The sequence below is a fragment of the Lampris incognitus genome, chromosome 6 (assembly GCF_029633865.1).
Source record: "Lampris incognitus isolate fLamInc1 chromosome 6, fLamInc1.hap2, whole genome shotgun sequence".
NCBI classification, from domain to species: domain Eukaryota; kingdom Metazoa; phylum Chordata; class Actinopteri; order Lampriformes; family Lampridae; genus Lampris; species Lampris incognitus.
The window spans coordinates 4,949,161-4,968,767 of NC_079216.1; the positions used below are offsets into that span (position 1 = coordinate 4,949,161).

The following is a 19,607-nucleotide window of genomic DNA, read 5'->3' on the forward strand; positions in this document are numbered from 1 at the left end:
AACAACCCCATTAGAGTAATTATGGGCTTATAGCCACCCCAGAAGTTACCAGAAGGCCGATGGAGGTGAGGCTGATGTTGAGCTCCTGGTTCTGCAAGCCGAAGCTGCCAGCTACATCCACTACGATCTGGAGGCACGCGCAAGGCATTGTGGGGAGGAAGTCCGTCACCACCAACTGCAGGCACTGGAAGGCGGTTCTGATAAGTGACTCACTGGAAGGAGAAAGAAGGTGAAGAAAGGGAAAGAGGAAGGTGGACTTAGTTAATACTCTAGGAGTGGGAGTTCTCTTGGGGTAGCCAGCTAACACAGCACTCCTAGAGAAAGCAGCGTTGATTATCTGGCTTAAAGACACACTGGCAGGGGCGTCCAGGTGGCATAGCCGTCTATTCCGTTGCCTACCAACACAGGGATCGCTGGATCGAATCCCCGTGTTACCTACGGCTTGGTCGGGCGTCCCTACAGACACAATTGGCTGTGTCTGCGGGTGGGAAGCCGGATGTGGGTATGTGTCCTGGTCGCTGCACTAGCACCTCCTTTGGTCCTCGTGGCGCCTGTTCGGGGGGAGGGGGAACTGGGGGGAATAGTGTGATCCTCCCACGCGCTACGTCCCCCTGGTAAAACTCCTCACTGTCAGGTGAAAAGAAGTGGCTGGCAACTCCACATGCATCGGAGGGGACATGTGGTAGTCTGCAGCCCTCCCCAGATCGGCAGAGTGGGTGGAGCAACGTCCGCGACGGCTCGGAAGAGTGGGGTAATTGGCCAAGTACAATTGAGGAGAAAAACGGTGAAGAAAAAAAAAAAAAAAGACACACTGGCAGGTATGGCGAGTAAGAACTGACCCAGCTCCTCCAGCTGGGAGATGATCTCCTAAAACTGGTCGTGAACCTCGTAGAGATTTTTTTCCAGGCCACTAAGTGTGCAAATATAAACCACTATTTCATTTCTGTGCTAAACTGTGATGACCGACAATAAGGTAGCTAAGCAAAGTACTTGATTTAGTACCAGTAGTATTGCAGAAAAGTACTTGATTTAGTACCAGTAGTACTCAAAACACACATTTCTATGCTGAAAACCTCGAAGAACTGCAACAATAACTGGCGCTGCTCTAGATAATAAATCCTCCACAGTGTCAACACGCAGTTAGGATAAACATTTAAGACAGAGTATTGCAACCAACATAGAAAACAAAGCAAAGAGAGAAAACGTATATTTGGGCATTTAAATCTCTATCTGAACTTGTCCTTTAAAGGCTTCTCCCACTTTGTAATTCCACCCCAGAGGCCAGACCTCTCTTCCGTCCCCGTGTTCTCTTCCCCCCTGTCTCACCCCTGGTCATTGCGGATGGCCCCTATTACGCCCAGGACCAGGGGCCAGCCGGGGCCGAGGCCGTCCCCCTGGCTCTGGAGGATCTGCAGGACGCTCTCCAGCTGCTTCTGCCGGATGTCGGCGTGCAGCACGTTGGACAACTCCTTCAGAGGATTCAGCAGCAGCAGCTGCAGTCGCTGTGAAGACAGAGAGAAAACCAACTGTAACCTGATGAAATGGTAAATGGACAGGGTAGGTTATTTCCTCAGAGATAACTGCCTTTACTAAGTGTATTTATAAAACACTTAATGTAACACTAAATACATGAATGAGAGGGAGGACAGTGGAATGGTGAAGATGCAAGGAGCAGAGGTGATGAAGGTGGATGAGTTTAAATACTTGGGGTCAACTGTCCAAAGTAACGGACGGAGAGTGCAGAAGAGAGGTGAAGAAGAGAGTGCAGGCAGGGTGGAGTTGGTGGAGAAGAAGGTCAGGAGTGATTTGTGACAGAAGGGTACCAGCAAGAGTTAAAGGGAAGGTTTTCAAGATGGTTGTGAGACCAGCTATGTTGTATGGTTTAGAGACAGTGGCACTGATGAAAAGACAGGAGGTGGAGCTGGAGGTGGCAGGGTTGAAGATGATAAGATTTTCACTGGGAGTGATGAAGAAGGGCAGGATTAGGAACGAGTATATTAGAGGGACAGCTCAGGTTGGACGGTTTGGAGACAAAGCAAGAGAGACAAGATTGAGATGGTTTGGACATGTGTGGAGGAGAGATGCTGGGTATATTGGGAAAAGGATGCTGAATATGGAGCTGCCAGGGAGGAGGAGAAGAGGAAGGCCAAAGAGGAGGTTTATGGATGTGGTGAGGGAGGACATGCAGGTGGCTGGTGTGACAGAGGAAGATGCAGAGGACAGGAAGAGATGGAAACGGATGATCCACGGTGGCGACCCCTAATGGGAGCAGCCGAAAGTAGCAGTAGTAGTAGTCATAGCTAATGTAACATGCACACACTGAACAAATAAAACATGAGCAAGGTGTGCTCATTGCTAAAAAGACCAAAAGAATCCAGTTTAGTGTGAGAATCACTACCTGACTTCACCAAAATAAATCCACAATCCAATGATGAGAGGGTGTGATGATGAGAGGTTATGATGAGAGCTGATGATGAGCGGTTATGATGAGAGGTGTTGATGAGAGGTGATAATGAGCGGTTATGATGAGAGGTTATGATGAGAGGGTATAATGAGAGGTGATGATGAGAGGTTATGATGAGAGGTGATGATGAGAGGTGATGTTGAGAGGTGATGATGAGCGGTTATGATGAGAGGTTATGATGAGAGGTTATGATGAGAGGTGATGATGAGAGGTGATGTTGAGAGGTGATGATGAGCGGTTATGATGAGAGGTTATGATGAGAGCTGATGATGAGCGGTTATGATGAGAGGTGATGATGAGAGGGTATGATGAGAGGTGATGATGAGAGGTTATGATGAGAGGTGATAATGAGCAGTTATGATGAGAGGTTATGATGAGAGGGTATGATGAGAGGTTATGATGAGAGGTGATGATGAGAGGTTATGATGAGAGGTGATGATGAGAGGTGATGAGAGGTGATGATGAGAGGTGATGATGAGCGGTTATGATGAGAGGTGATAATGAGCGGTTATGATTAGAGGTTATGATGAGAGGTTATATGAAGGAGGAGGAGACAGGAGGAATAATTGTCTATGAATCTTGAGATAATGAAAAAACTTAGATGTGGTCTATACTGAGCATTCATGTGAATCAGTATGGGATGCGGTTTTGGTCGTCTGCGGACTAGATTTGATTGTTTGAATGTGGAACGGCACACATCTGCAGGATATTTACGGAAAAGGCCATGGAAGCCTTTCTGCTACAGACACTCACAGGACAGCAGTCTTCTTCTGGCTCTGAGCTGTTCAGTTAACCTGCACATGGCTCCTCTTCCCTGCTCTGATAAGTTTTATCTACCCCACTAAAAAAACACCCAGCTCATTAAGGCAATTAAACTACAGTCTGTAACCTTATTTTTCTCAAAGCCGTAAACTGAATTGATTTTTTTTCTAATGCCAATCAATTTTAGAAGCAAAACAAACATGAATCAGGTGAGGGTGTTTTGATCCACTTCACCTGAAGATATTCACATATATTACATGAACATTCTCAAAGTGGTAAAAAAAATGGATTCAATGGTGCAGTGGAGATTTCATTTATTATTAGAATACCAAAGTATTATTGATAATAATAATATGAAAGCAAGGGCATGTTTTTTACCATTCTGGTAAAGAGGAGAGAGCAAGAAAGAGAGTGAGAGGGGGGGGGAGAGGGGTAGAGGGAGGGAGAGAGAAGGAGAAAGAGAGCAAGAGGGACAGAGAGAGTGAGAGGGGGGAGAGGGAAAGGGAGGGAGGGAGAAAGAGAAAGCGAGAGAGGGGGGAGAGCGAGAGAGAGCGAGAGGGGGGAGAGGGAGAGGGAGGGAGAGGGAGAGAGAACTAGAGTTTTTCTTTTTTAGTTCTCTGTTGACCTGTTTTGCTTTGGCAACATTGTAATTAATGCAGTCATGCCAATAAAGCATCATTGAATTGAATTGAATTGAATTGAGTGCGAAGGACAGAGAAAGAACGGGAGAGAGAGACAGAGAGAGCAAGAGAGAGAGTGCGAGAGAGACAGAGCGGGAGAGACAGAGACAGAGAGAGCAAGAGACTTTTCACAATATTTTAATAAAAATCACAAGAAAATTACAACACAAAGACCAACATGGCCAGTAACATCAGATTCACAGAATCTAAATCATCTCAGGACACTCCCCAAGATCAGCTCATCATCCACAATACAGCAAAGTACATTCTTACAACACCACACATTGCGAAAACTTTCCAGATCATCCATCATTTTGAAGTAGCAAAGAGAGAGCAAGAGAGAGAGAGACAGAGAGAGAGAGACAGAGAGAGAGAGAGGGAGGGAGAGAGACAGAGATAGAGAGATGGTGAGAGAGCTGGCCATACCATTTTGTGCGTGTGTGTGTGTGTGCCTGTGTGTGAGACAGAGAGCGAGAGAGAGAGAGAGAGAGAGAGAGAGAGAGGGAAGGAGGTAGGGAGAGAGGGAGAGAGAGGGAGAGAGGGAGGGAGGGAGGGAGGGAGGGAGGGAGGGAGGGAGAGGTAAGGCATAGACAGCCTGCTGTAAGTGATGTGCAGTGCTTCCCTCTCTCTTCTCTGAGTGTATGAGTTGTTAGGTATAAGGTTTAATGTTCATCCATGTGTACTGGACACATGTTAACCAGACTGGATCCTGACTCATATCAGGCGTGTAGCTAACGCTCTACAGAGAAGATGTGCTAACACTCTACAGAGAAGATGTGCTAACACTCTACAGAGAAGATGTGCTAACACTCTACAGAGAAGATGTGCTAACACTCTACAGAGAAGATGTGCTAACACTCTACAGAGAAGATGTGCTAACACTCTACAGAGAAGATGTGCTAACACTCTACAGATAAGATGTGCTAACACTCTACAGAGAAGATATGCTAACACTCTACAGAGAAGATGTGCTAACACTCTATAGATAAGATGTGCTAACACTCTACAGCGAAGATATGCTAACACTCTACAGAGAAGATGTGCTAACACTCTACAGAGAAGATGTGCTAACACTCTACAGAGAAGATGTGCTAACACTCTATAGATAAGATGTGCTAACACTTTACAGAGAAGATATGCTAACACTCTACAGAGAAGATGTGCTAACACTCTACAGAGAAGATATGCTAACACTCTACAGAGAAGATGTGCTAAAACTCTACAGAGAAGATGTACTAACACTCTACAGAGAAGATGTGCTAGCTAAACCTGAGCACAAGACATAAAGTACAGGTTTTCCTTTTTCCCCCCTCAGGTTTTTGTTCAGGAGGTGGATTTTACCACTCGGTACGCCTAACAACCCTCCTCCATCACTGCCTGGAGATTCTGGTTTTGTGCCGGTGAGGATATTCCATAGAGATAGAGGTACTAGGAGGGGAGGGGGTGGGAGGAAAGGTTACCTGGTTCTGGGCCAGCGGGGGGTCGTGTTTGTAGGCCAGGCCCGCTTTGATGAGTGCCGTCAGGGCTTCGGCCCCCCACTCCCTCATCCTGGAGTTAGGGTGCTGACAGACCTGCAAGATGCAAGTGGACACAGACACAAGACACAAGACACAGACACAGATACACACACACACACACAAGACACACACACACACAGCACGGAAAGGGCGAAAGATCAAAACAACTCTAATTGTGTGACTGTGTTTGTCTGTCTTTGTGCATTTGTGTGTGTTTAAGTTTCTCTTCATCTCTGTTGTGTGTGTGTTTGTGTGTGTGTGTGTGTGTGTGTAGGTCAGTGAGTGACTATGTGTTAAAGTCTCTTCCTCTCTTTTGTTTGTGTGACTGTGTATGTGTGCCGAAGTGCATGTCTATTACTCTGTTGTGTGTGTCTGTGTGTGTGTGTGTGTGTGTGTGTGTGTGTGTGTGTGTGTGTGTGTGTGTGTGTGTGTGACTGTGTGTGTGTCTGTGTGTTGCAGGGAGAGAAGACAGATGTGAGCTAGAGGCTGTACAGGACAGAGCTCCCAGTGGTGGTAACAGCAGGGCAGGTGGGAAAAGGGGTGGGTGAGTTTAAAGGATAATTCCGTGTTTTTACAACCTGGTCTTATTTTAGTGGTTTCCTGCCATCATACACATCACTTATGTGATTTTCCTCACAGCTTCATTTTGTAGATTCTGGACACGGGACCACCGCTGGACCAGGTGTCTTATGGGACAACTGGAGAGGAGTGCCAGACATGTTTCAACAAGTCCAATTTAACCCAATTATCTAAACCATTGGTTCTTAACCTGGGGGTCCGGACCCCCAAGGAGGTCGCCAGATGGTTGTGGAGAAAAAAAACAAAAACATATTTTAGACTGGGGAGTGGGTTTTACATTACATCGCCTGTACCACTGATATAATTTGCCTCAGAATAGATGTTACTGTGTGTGCACATGAGGTGGCATTACTTCGGTAAATATAAAAACACTAATTAAAGCCAAAACGGAATCAGCTGTTGGTCTGTCTGTGGGCAAAGCGATGGTCTTCCTGTGTGTGTCTGGTCGCTTTCGAGTGTTTATTACAGTAATCCCTGTACAGTCTCACGCAGACAGTTTGTGAGCCATCCATGTGTTTGCATCGGGGTGTTGTGAGTTAAATATCCAGTGCTATGGGTGGGGTGGGGTGGGGTGGGGGGGTCGCGAACACCAACCTGATTATTCTGGGGGTTGTGACTCGAGAAGGTTAGAACCACTGAATACAACGTATTTGGAAGTGAAAACCAACGTTCAAATTAAAAGTTATTATCTGAAATGTCCAATATGATCAATGGTGGAGGACACTGCTGATCTACTTCCTGGTTCAATCAGCAGCAAGGAGCAGCCTATACTTACCGTAGCTAGTAGTAACCATTCATAAACTAGCCGGCCAGCACAATAGAGAAGTCACAGCTAACGGACACAGCCTGACTGACACACTAGGGGCTATTTTTTTTTTGGACCCCCCCCCCCTTTTCTCCCAAACTGTACTTGGCCAATTACCCTATTACCTCCCCCTCTGCCGATCCGGGGAGGGCTGCAGACTACCACATGCCTCCTCTGATACATGCGGAGTTGCCAGCCGCTTCTTTTCACCTGACAGTGAGGAGTTTCACCAGGGGGACGTAGCGCGTGGGAGGATCACGCTATTCCCCCCAGTTCCCCCTCCCCTTTGAATAGGCGCCCCGGCCGACCAGATGAGGCGCTAGTGCAGCGACCAGGACACATACCCACATCCAGCTTCCCATCCGGTTTCCAGACACGGGGAGAACATGCAAACTCCACACAGAGGATGACCCGAGATGACCCCCAAGGTTGGACTACCCTGGGGCTCGAACCCAGGACCTTCTTGCTGTGAGGCGACCATGCTAACCACTGCGCCACCATGCTGCCCCATCTTAATAATGCACCATTTAAATAACCGCATTGGGCCTTTGACTTAAAACCAGGTTTTTGTTGGTCAAGCACACAATCACTTCCCACTGCCTCATGATAACAATGCACCAACAATGCACCTGACCACACCAACATGCTCACGGCGCTCAGATGGGTGCAAGTACATCTGCTATTTAAACGAAGCGGACGCTGGATGGGGAAATGACAACCACGTCCGTCTGAAACTAGCAAAGACCCTTACGTTGGGGCTTTGCGGCAGGTGTAAGATGGAGCCCTACCGGAGTCTGGTGCTTAAAGGACAGGTTTAAGACTCCTGTTCAGGTGTCTCACAAGACACCGGTGGTCCCATGTCCAAAATCTACAAAATGAAGCTGGTGAGTAAAGCGATATTATGATAGGTATGATCGAAAAAAACTATGAAAACAAGACCCAGGTTATAAAATACGGAATCATCCTTTAACCGGTGTGTGTGTGTGTGTGTGTGTGTGTGTGTGTGTGTGTGTGTGTGTGTGTGTGTGTGTGTGTGTGTGTGTGTGTGAAGGGAGAAACATGTTATTCTGTGACAGACAGCTGAACTGAAGAAGCCACTGTAGATCCACACAGAGAGGCCAGGCTGAACCAGCTCACCAGCAGGTAATCTCCCTCCGCAAATACACATATGTTCTTTCAGCGTGTCTTGGAGCCAAGCTGAAACACTGAGTTTGTGTTTCTGCTCACCGGTAGAGACTTTGGCTATGCCAACACTGACATGTTTGGCCGTCTCGGTTGCCAGAAGGCTTAAAAACAGCAGGGTCACTTCGGGTGAAGTGAACAGAAACTGAGACAGAGCGACTGAAAAAGATCGCTGACGCTAAAGCTAATTGAAGCTAACTAAAGCTGGCCAGGCCCGTGTGTCTCTACAGGACCTCTTCGTAGCTCTTGGTGAAACTTACAGCCTCGGTTTTTACATTCAGATTTTTAAGTGAAACATCACAAGAGTGGTGAAAGATTTCCTTTAAGAAAAGCATTTAAAAAGCACGGTGCTGCACTGGAGTGAAGAGTCAACGTTTTATCTGTGCCAAGAACGATTGCTGAGCAGCAAAATTTGCATCGGTTGGTAAACAAGAAAACCCCCACAATGCAACTGGTGCACAAGAAAATTAGGTCAAAGATAAAAAAAATAATTAGCAGCATGATAAAAATATAAGGTAGATAACCTTCAACAATGCAATCTCTCAATTTCAACATGTTAACGTGCCGACAGGAAGGCAAAAGAAAGGGAGGGAAAAAGAGAGAGAGAGGTGAGGATGATTTGGGGGGAGGGGGGAGTGTCGGGGCTTACCTTCTGCGAAACAGGAGTGCAAAAGAGAAGGGAGACAGACATAGTGAACAGGATGAAGAAAACCATTCTCCAAATGCATTACACACAGCAGCCCGCCAGACACACTGTTCTGCTAAAAACCACTTAGACCCCTTCAGGTCAGGAGGACCTGCTGCGTGTATGGGCCACGGTGCCACTAAATACCACCATTTTATTTTATTTTATTCATTTATTTATCCATTTATTTACTCGTGTATTTATTTATCTTTTGCATTTGTCCCCCCCTTTCCCCCAATTGTCAATTGTACCCATTCAATTACCCCACTCTTCCGAGCTGTCCTGGTCGCTGCTCCACCCCCTCTGCCGATCCGGGGAGGGCTGCAGACTACCACATGCCTCCTCCCATACAGGTGGAGTCACCAGCTGCTTCTTTTCACCTGACAGTGAGGAGTTTCACCAGGGGGCGTAGTGTGTGGGAGGATCACGCTATTCCCCTCAGTCTCTCCCCCCACACAAACAGATGCCCCGACTGACCAGAGGAGGCACTAGTGCAGCGACCAGGACACATGCCCACATCCGGCTTCCCATCCGCAAACACGGCCAATTGTGTCTGTAGGGATGACCGACTAAGCTGGAGGTAACACGAGGATTCGAACCGGCGATCCCCGTGTTTGTAGGCAGCAGAATAGACCGCTATGCCACTCGGACGCCCCCTACCATTTTATCTTCCATCCACCCATTATCCAAACTGCTTATCCTGCTCTCAGGATGGCGGGGATGCTAGAGCCTATCCCAGCAGTCATTGGGCGGCAGGCGGGGAGACACCCTGGACAGGCTGCCAGGCCATCACAAGGCTGACAAACAAACACACACACACACACACACACACACACACACACACACACACACACACACACACACACACACACACACACACACACACACACACACACACACACACACACACACACACACACATTCACACCTAGGGATAATTTAGTACGGCCGATTCACCTGACCTACATGTCTTTGGACTGTGGGAGGAAACCGGAGCCCCCGGAGGAAACCCACCCAGACACGGGGAGAACATGCAAACTCCACACAGAGGACGACCCGGGACAACCCCCAAGGTTGGACTACCCCGGGGCTTGAACCCAGGACCTTCTTGCTGTGAGGCGACCGCGCTAGCCACTGCGCCACCGTGCCGCCCCCGTTTTATCTTGTCTCTTTTAATCATTTGAAATTCTCCATTAACGTTCCAGTGGGGCAAGTCTCGTTTTGCCCTGGAGTTTTTAGATGTGGCGTTGGCCAATCACTGTGGCCCCCCGCAGCAGAGAGACGTCTATGTCACTCTGGGGATTAACGCTACGGTCAAATAAGAAATGTCTCTTTGATGCATTTAACCAATTAACCCTGTGCTATCTAACACCGGATGACCAAGGGAGCTTTCTAAAATAAATAAAACACAAATTACAAACATTGCTCAGTACTTTTGCATTACACTTGGTTCTTTTGCCTTTGAAATAAATGTTTTTGTGATGGTAAGTTCTCTGTGTGCAAATATCACAGAAGCTATATGCAACAAGGCTGTGCTGTCGCTCCAACTACTCCTTCTGAACTGTTGCCAGGAAGCCGTCAAGCAGTGATGAAACAAGAAGGTCCACCACTGAAACCTGTTCTTTTACCCGTTTGTTGTTCTGTTGATTACACTTCATCAGTTTTAAGGGAACAGAATAAGTTTGTTCTGTTGCCCTGATGTTCTGATTTAATCGGTCACAGAGCGAGAAAAAAAAAGCTGCTTTCAAAAATGCAAAAATCTCATCATCCGCTGGACCACAAACTAGGAGTCATCAGGACGCCGGACCACCGAGCTGACAACGTCCACACCGACACAGCGACCGGGGAAGGGAAGAAATCCCACATTAAACAGGCCCTGGTTAAGTGTGGTTATCCTAACTGGGCGTTTGTCAAAGCCAGGAAGATGCCGTATCACCTTCAATGACAAGACAGCCTACAGGGATGAGATTCAGCACCCCACATCATGGTGCACCACCAACAATCTTGTCCTCAATGTGCAGAAGACAAAGGAGCTGATTGTGGACTTCAGGAGGTCTAGAAGTTGCAGCCACTCCCCCATACACATCAATGAGTAGAAGTAGAGTGTGTCTCCAGCTTTAGATTCCTTGGAGTCCACATCAGCAAGGACCTCTAAGCGTAAACCAGTGGTGATTCCATTTGTGGCGGGAGTGTCAGACCAGTTGAGACGTGTATTTTCCAAACACCACATCTCAGTTGCTTTCAAACCCCAAAACACACTGCGCCAGAAGTTGGTCCACCTCAAGGATCGGGTCCCCCGGCACAAACAGAGCAATATAGTGTACGTTGTTGAGTGCCAGGAGGATTGCCGTGACTTGTATATTGGGGAAACTAAACAGACATTGGCCAAGAGGATGACACAACACAGGAGAGCTAACACATCAGGCCAGGACTCCACAGTCTACAACATCTACAGACCAGGACTCCACAGTCTACACCATCTACAGACCAGGACTCCACAGTCTACACCATCTACAGACCAGGACTACACAGTCTACACCATCTACAGACCAGTGGCCACTCTTTCAAGGATGAGGATGTGCACATCCTTGACACGGAGGGATGATGGTTTGAATGGGGAGTCAGAGGCCATCTATGTGACGAGGGAACGACCATCCCTGAGCCAAGGGGGGGGGGGGCTAAGAGTACATCTGTCACCATCTTACAATGCTGAGATTGCAACTATTCCCCAATCCTCTGTGAATAGTACACAAGGCCATTGTAACGCCAGTTAACATATTTGCATATGAAACCGATCGTTGGTTTGGGTCGTTATGCCACTGTATTGTTTATAAGGGTGGGGACACCTGCAGTCACTGTCTAGATGAACTGATTCACCTTTCTGCGACCTCAAAATGCAATTTCTGCTCAACTTTGGACCATCTGCTGATTTCTCGCTTTTTTCGGTCCGCAAACGGAGGGAAAACCTCTCTCACGACCAGTCCATCCCATCACCTGACACCATTTCAGCATCACATGATTCTAAAAATTTCAGTAAGCCAACAACTCATTTGTCTAGCTCAAGATTCAAAGGATGTTAATTTTCATGCTGCACCATTCAGGATTCTTCAGTCCATAAAAGCACTTTCAATTATTTTCATTCCGGTCATGTGCTCCAAATACTTCACTTCAGGAGCACATCATGCCAGATAAAATCAACATGGCGCCCTGGTTTTAGCAGATTTACAGGTTTGGCAGTTAAAGAAAGATCTTCTCATCTCATCTCATCATCTGGAACAGCAAGCTTCAGATGTCCTTCTCCCCAGCAACACCCTCCGGCTCCTCCTGGGGGATCCCAAGGTGTTCCCAGGCCAGATTGGACATGTAGTCCCTCCAGCGAGTTCTGGGTCTACCCCGGGGTCTCCTCCAAGTTGGACGTGCCCGGAAAACCTCCAAAGGAAGGTGCCCAGGAGGCATCCTAATGAGATGCCCGAACCACCTCAACTGGCTCCTTTCGACGTGAAGGAGCAGCGGCTCTACTCCGAGCTCCCTCCGGACGTCCGAGCTCCTCACCCTATCTCTAAGGCTGAACCCAGACACCCTACAGAGGAAACTCATTTCAGCCACTTGTATCCGCGATCTCACCCTTTCAGTCACTACCCAAAGCTCATGACCATAGGTGAGGGTTGGAACGAAGATTGACTGGTAAATTGAGAGCTTTGCCGTCCGGCTCAGCTCCCTCTTCACCACAACAGTCTGGCACAAGGTCTGCATTACTGCTGAGGCTGCACCAATTCGCCTGTCAATCTCCAAGAAAGACCATTTCCTACATTGTTAGATTTTGTTCCTAAATAAGATGTGACAGTTACGACTGCTACACTCCAACTTATCCCAAAAAATAAAAACAATATTACCCAAAGTCAGATTTCCTGTGTTTCTGATTATAAACGTAACTGTTTAAAAAGAGAACAGGATTTTCTTAGTAATGACAGCTAAAACTACCATAAACTACCGTGTTCGCCAAAAACCCTTTTTCCATGGTAGAAATGAGGTGGTAACTAAATAAAAATTCTTATGTTACATTTCATCATATGTTTCGTTTATAAAGAAGAGTTTTTTTTTATTCGTCACAGAAAAAAGGAGGTCAACACCATTTTTCTGTTCAAATCATTGATAAATGTTTCAACAAACAAGTTCGGATGCCGTCTTCATTCTTTTATTCATTGTTTGCATCTTGTGGGTCGTTGTGATGTAGTTGTGGTGTAGTTGTGGTGTGGCCATGTGCTGAGCTCACCTCCAGCAGGTGGCCGGTCAGGGGTCTCCAGAGGATCTCTATGCGGTCCATGTTGACCAGGCCCGTCTCCAGCAGCTTGGCCACAGCAAACAGAGACGGCTCCTGAGGCAAAGACACAGAGGTGAGTAGGTTAAAGTTGTGTGGATGTGTGTGTTTGTGTGTGTGTGCATCTCTATTTTTGTATATATGTGGGGGCTGTGTGTGTGTGATTGACTTTGTTTATTTTTGGATTTCCCCCCTTTTTCTCCCCAATTGTACCCGGCCAACTACCCCACTCTTCCGAGCCGTCCCGGTCGCTGCTCCACCCCCTCTGCTGATCCAGGGAGGGCTGCAGACTACCACATGCGTCCCCCCATACATGTGGAGTCACCAGCCGCTTCTTTTCACCTGACAGTGAGGTGTTTCACCAGGGGGACGTAGCGCATGGGAGGATCACGCTATTACCCCCAGTTCCCCCTCCCCCCCAAAACAGGCACCCCACATCCGGCTTCCCACCTACAGACACGGCCAATTGTGTCTGTAGGGCCGCCCGACCAAGCCGGAGGTAACACGGGGATTCGAACCAGTGATCCCATGTGTGATGGAGTTTAGATAACATAATTCATCATATTTTAAAACCTTTACAGAGACCTGCGGAGCCCCAGCAGAAAGTGCCCACTGTTACAAAGACCGGATGACACATGCAGTAAATATGTTAATCCACAACAAGTGCACGTCACGTGACACAGGGAGCACGTACCTTGTTATTTCCGTAGGCCATCTCCATGGCCTCCAGGGAGAGGGAGCAGAGGGCGTTGATCAGGTGGTGCAGGGAGACGTCGTCCAGATACCTGTGAGGTACCGAGGCGTTCGTCAGTTCAATATCCTAGCAGCTTATACACGCACTCATACACACACACACACACACAGGTAAGTGAGGGGGAAATGTGTGATGTCATCGTGTGTGGCGTCTGCCACCCCTCTTTTGATAAACAGTGGGAGGGCTGATGGTTCGGAAATAAAAAAGTGACGAGTTTTTACACAGATGTCTGCTTTCCTCCGTCGGACTGTTTTCAGTTGTGTAGCTGAAAATGTGACACCATCACCACCACCAACATGATTAAAAAGAGAAAAAGAGCCCCTCGCTCAATTCATGCCCGATTCATTTTCAATAGAGCCGCTCTGCTCTTCACATCGGATGACATCACAGTGGGAGCACCTCAGCGCTCCAGCTTCTGGATTTGGTTACTAGATACAAGGCAACTTCTTACTGTGAGCTCTCGAACAGTCGGGACAGGATGTTTGAAATGACAGGCAGGTCCGTCATTACAGCTGTGGTCAGAACCTGAAAAGAACCACAAACACAGTTAAGTTACTGCTTAGTGTGAGTGTCTCTGTGGGTATCTGTGTGTGTGTGTGTCTGTGGGTATCTGTGTGTGTGTCTGTGGGTATCTGTGTGAATGTGTCTGTGGGTATCTGTGTGTGTGTGTCTGTGGGTATCTGTGTGAGTCTGTGGGTATCTGTGTTTGTGAGCGGTATATAAGAGCGTGAGTGTGTGTGAGACTGAACAACTGTGACAGGAAGGGTCTCAATAACATGCTGTCCTTGTTGCAAACCTTCTGAGAAATCCACATCGGATCCACCAAATGTTCTTCACCGCCAAAATGTCATCTTAGTCACGTGTCTTGAATGCTGAACGCCACTTGTTGTCAACTGCATGTGTGCCTTCGAACCTTCTATTAACATCCATCCATCCATTATCCATCCATCCCAACCGCTTATCCTGCTCTCAGGGTCGTGGGGACGCTGGAGCCTATCCCAGCAGTCACTGGGCAGCAGGCGGGGGACACCCCGGACAGGCCGCCAGGCCATCACAGGACACTGTTTGGTTGGCTGCCTCTCATTCCAAATTTATCACACACTAAGACAACAAGACCAGCTCAAAACGGCTGCTTCATGTGAACAATATCAGAGTAACGGAGAGAGTCGCTGAAATACATAATTTTCTCATGGCTAGCTTTATCAACCGCAAAACATCCAAAAACAAGTTATTTAAATTTACATGGTCCAATGGACACGCATTTGGGACCAGGGGCCTCATGTATCACTTGCCACCATGGGCAAATCTGTGCGCACACACCCATGGGACTCCCCAGCCCTGAAGCTTGTCTCAGAGACCAGTGTAGAACCCGGGTAAGCCCTGAACTTAGATACTGGCTGGCTAACTCTGATGTCTCTGCAGGCCTGGGTGACTGCTCGCTGCAAGAGGGAGTCAACAGATGTTAGGAGGAAGGAATTACAAAGACTCATCATGCTTTGCTGCTGTGTCAGACAATCTTGATCTGCACACAGCAAAGATTGACACACGAGGCCCCAGGTCTGGAAGGGACCTGACCCACCTGTCACTCAAAGCAGACACGCCCCTAATTATGCATAACTTTAAACCTTAATTTGCCTGGGTCCCTACCTTTGAATCTGCTCACTTCACCGAGCTGGCTGATTCTTCTGGTTTGGCACTGTGGCATGAAACAGCAGTTTCTCAGTTGAAAAAGGTTTTATCCAATGAGTGCTACGGGGGGTAATGATAAGCTAATCAGCACCATGGGCGGGACTAATGCCGTTGTCAAGCTGTTTCTATATATACACACACACACATATACTATATACACACAATTTTTTTTGGGGGGGGGATCCCCCCCTTTTTCTCCCCAATTGTACTTGGCCAATTACCCCAGTCTGCCGAGCCGTCCCGGTCTCTGCTCCTCCCTCTCTGCTGGGGAGGGCTGCTGCAGACTACCACATGCCTCCTCCCATACATGTGGAGTCGCCAGCCGCTTCTTTTCACCTGACAGTGAGGAGTTTCAGCAGGGGGATGTAGCGCGTGGGAGGATCACGCTATTCCCCCCAGCCCCCCCCGAACAGTTGCCCCGACTGACCAGAGGAGGCGCTAGCACAGCGACCAGGACACATACCCACATCCGGCTTCCCACCTGCAGACACGGCCAATTGTGTCTGTAGGGACGCCCAACCAAGCCGGAGGTAACACGGGGACTCAATCTGGTGATTTTCTGACCTGGATTATTGAGCATGCATAAAGACACAAGAATATTGTGCATACTTGCAGGTTCTACGCTGCACTAACATTTTGACTGTACAAACAAACCCAAAATAAGAGAAAATAGGTGACTGACTTGAGATCTCTACATAGTATGAAAACTTAACCTACAGACCTTCTGGGACCATCACCTGTTGCATGAGGCCCAGTGTGTCCAAGTGTGCGACTGTCAAGAGAAAGAAAGAGTGCGGTCGCCAATAGCTGAGCGTGCATGTGTGATGGGTGTGCACGTGTGATGGGTGTGCACGTGTGGTAAACACAGTGGGATGAACAGACATGGGAGTCAGAGCGCTCACCGTACTGGGTCCCTCTACTGCCCGGCCAGGCTTCAGAGCACCACCCGCACCCGGCTTCAGCCCCAGGATCCACACCAAGTGCTGAGAGGAGGAGGAGAGAACAGACAGGATGAAGGTCTAAAATGTTGGAAACCATAAATCACTTTAAAACCGAATTAACTATAAAAAAACCCTATGAAACCATCCATGAGTGCGGTGTGTGTGTGTGTGTGTGTGAGACAGTTTTTGCTTGGCCAGCATGTGGTTGTGTGTGTGATGTAATATGTGATCTTGCTGAACTAGACAGATAAGAATCTGTATGTACAGTGGATATAACTACACGCCCTGTTAAAACGGCAGGTTTTTGTGATGTCAATAAATAAATAAGTAAATAAATAAATATATTTTTATAGATAAAGATAAATCAAGATAAACCGTGCCACAACTTTTTCCACTTTTTAGGGGGAAATTGCATCCTATAAAAACAAAGTGAAAAAAAAAATTTTAGGGGGAAAAAATACAAAACTTACAAGAACCTGGTTGCACAAGTGTGTTATCATATCAGGTATGATATTATCTTACTCACCGGGTTCATTCTGGAGATTTTGGACACGAGACCATGACGGGCCTCAGCTTTACAACGCTGTCTTATGAGACAACTCAACAGGAGTCTTTTTTTTGGGGGGGGGGGGATTTTTCCCCCCTTTTCTCCTCGCCCAACTATGCTACTGTTGGACAAAGGAGGAGGAGAGGGGGGAAGGCAGGTCCAGAGGCAGCGGGAGAGGAGGGAGGGCAGGGACCCCCAAGGCTGGACTAGCCCCGGGGCTCGAACCCAGGACCTTTTTGCTGTAAGACGACCGCGCTAACCACTGCACCACCGTGCCGCCCACCAGATTCCCCCCTAAAATGTTTCTGATTGGTTTTCAGCTGAATTTTATAGGTCGCACCTTCTAAATAAACAAACAAACAAATAAATAAATAAATGGTGGGAAAAGTTAATCTTGGTTTCATTTTTATAACACAAAAAACATATCTAGTGTGTGTGTGTGTATGACTGTATTCCAGATCAATTCCCCACTTACTGGACAGGTTTGTGCACATGCATGTAACTAACCCTTCTTATTGACCTTGCTTGGTGAACTAAGTGACTGCTTTGTTTGTGTACAGGCGTGTGCGAGCGTGCACGGTGCCAGGCGGTGGCGGTACCTGCAGCGTGGCCAGCACCAGCTGCCAGGAGGTTCCCAGCACGGCGCCGTGGCAGTGGGCCAGGTTCAGCAGCGTCCGCATGCACTGGATGTTCTTGGCGGTCAGCTGCCCGAGAGAGAAACACAGGAACACACAACATCGTGGGTCAGACATCAGGTTGACACGCTTGCCCGATAAATAACATGCTGCTGACATCACAGTTCAGCCAATCAGCCAATCAGCTTCATGTATGCCTCTCGTTTCAAACACTCTCAGGCCGCTTCAACAGGAGGAACTGAATTCTGCTCACATCGAGTCCGAATCACCAAATCCAGATATGGCGCTGGTGAGCCTTAGATTGTAATTGTGAATATTCAAGTGTCTGGTGTAGGGCTGCAAACTGTAAAGTGATTGGGAGATGCCAGGTTACTGAACAATTAACTCATATTTGACAAGGCAGTTAAATGTAGATTATGATGAAAGTACATTTACCTCCATCACACCTCAAGTGAAATAATAAACAGGGTTGTTTGAACGCCATAAGTGGATAAAGAACGCTCCTCCCTCATAACCAGCAAATGCACAGACTCAGATTTTTTGTTTTTTGGATTTTTCCCCCTTTTTCTCCCCAATTGTACCCGGCCACTCTTCCCATCCGTCCCGGTTGCTGCTGCACCTGGAGAAGGCTGCAGACTACCACATCCCTCCTCCTCTGATACAGATGGAGTTGCCAGCCGCCTCTTTTCACCTGACAGTGAGGAGTTTCGCCAGGGGGGACGCAGCACGTGGGAGGATCACGCTATTCCCGCCCCCCGAACAGGCGCCCTGACCGACCAGAGGAGGCGCTAGTGCAGACACCAGGACACGGACACAGACACGGCCAATTGTGTCTGTACGGACGCCCGACCAAGCCGGAGGTTAACACAGGGATTCGAACCGGTGATCCCCGTGTTGGTAGACAACAGAATAGACCGCCACGCCACCCGGACTCAGACTTTTACCTAAGAATATCATCGTGTCCACATGCTGAGTGGCGATTCATGTACAGGAAGACTACCTACGATAAAACCTGTATGATGGGATCATCATTCTGGATGTACATAAGTGGCGACGTGCCGATAACCATGTAAAGCTAGAACAGTTATTCTGCAGATACATTGTTTCCTTCCTCTTCTGATACGTAAAGGTAGAACAGTTATCCTGCAGCTACACTGTTTCCTTCCTCTTCTGCCCTGCTGCAGGTCTGTGTGCTACTGCCAAACACAACTTTCCTATGTGACTCAAACATGTTACCTAAATGGAATCACAGGATCACATCTCAGAAATGCTGCTGAAGTGTTACCGGTGGCGTATGAGTCACAGTGAGTGGTCTAACTCGTGTGTTAAGTGTGTCAGAGCCACTGCTGCAGGGCTCACCCTCTTCCCAGGACTGATCCATGGACTTTACCTGGAAATCCATGACGGGCTTTACTGACAAAAGCTTCAGTATCAACTATCAGTGGAAGCCTGCCCAAACGTCACACTGATGTCACATCTCAGCAACATAAAAACGTGCAGTCTCAGGGGCGTCTGGGTGGCGTGGCGGTCTATTCCGTTGCCTATCAACACGGGGATCGCCGGTTCGAATCCCTGCGTTACCTCCAGCTTGATCGGCCATTCCTACAGACACAATTGGCTGTCTGCAGGTGGGAAGCTGGATGTGGGTATGTGTCCTGGTCGCTGCACTAGCGCCTCATCTGGTCGGTCAAAGCGCCCATTCGGAGGGGAGGGGGAACTGGGGGGAATAGCGTGATCCTCCCAAGCGCTACGTCCCCCTGGTGAAACTCCTCACTGTCAGGTGAAAAGAAGCGGCTGGTGACTCCGCATGTGTTGGAGGAGACATGTGGCAGTCTGCAGCCCTCCCCGAATCGGCAGAGGGGGTGGAGCAGCGACTCGGATGGCTCGGGAAGAGTGAGGTAATTGGCCGGATACAATTGGGGAGAAAAAAAAAAGGGGGGGGGTTCAAAAAAAAATCTCATCTCAGCAATTTTATATCCTAACTACAATGTTCCATGACCTTCCAGGACATTGGATCTATCCTATAACTTTCCATTTGTTTTCCATGGC

The 19,607-nt window shown here is 48.0% G+C and overlaps 1 protein-coding gene across 2 annotated transcripts in view; it reads right to left on the minus strand.

Annotated features, from left to right (window-relative positions):
- mon2 (MON2 homolog, regulator of endosome-to-Golgi trafficking) overlaps positions 1–19,607 on the minus strand; it is a 108,606-nt gene that overhangs the window by 21,249 nt on the left and 67,750 nt on the right. For both annotated transcript variants that reach the window (XM_056282728.1, XM_056282727.1), the window contains exons 16-23: positions 17,523–17,627; positions 16,338–16,418; positions 14,198–14,271; positions 13,687–13,777; positions 12,948–13,049; positions 5,367–5,477; positions 1,327–1,502; positions 50–212 (exon numbers count right to left, since the gene is read on the minus strand). In XM_056282728.1, coding sequence (XP_056138703.1) covers positions 50–212; positions 1,327–1,502; positions 5,367–5,477; positions 12,948–13,049; positions 13,687–13,777; positions 14,198–14,271; positions 16,338–16,418; positions 17,523–17,627 — 903 coding nt within the window. The remainder of the gene's footprint in view (positions 1–49; positions 213–1,326; positions 1,503–5,366; positions 5,478–12,947; positions 13,050–13,686; positions 13,778–14,197; positions 14,272–16,337; positions 16,419–17,522; positions 17,628–19,607) is intronic.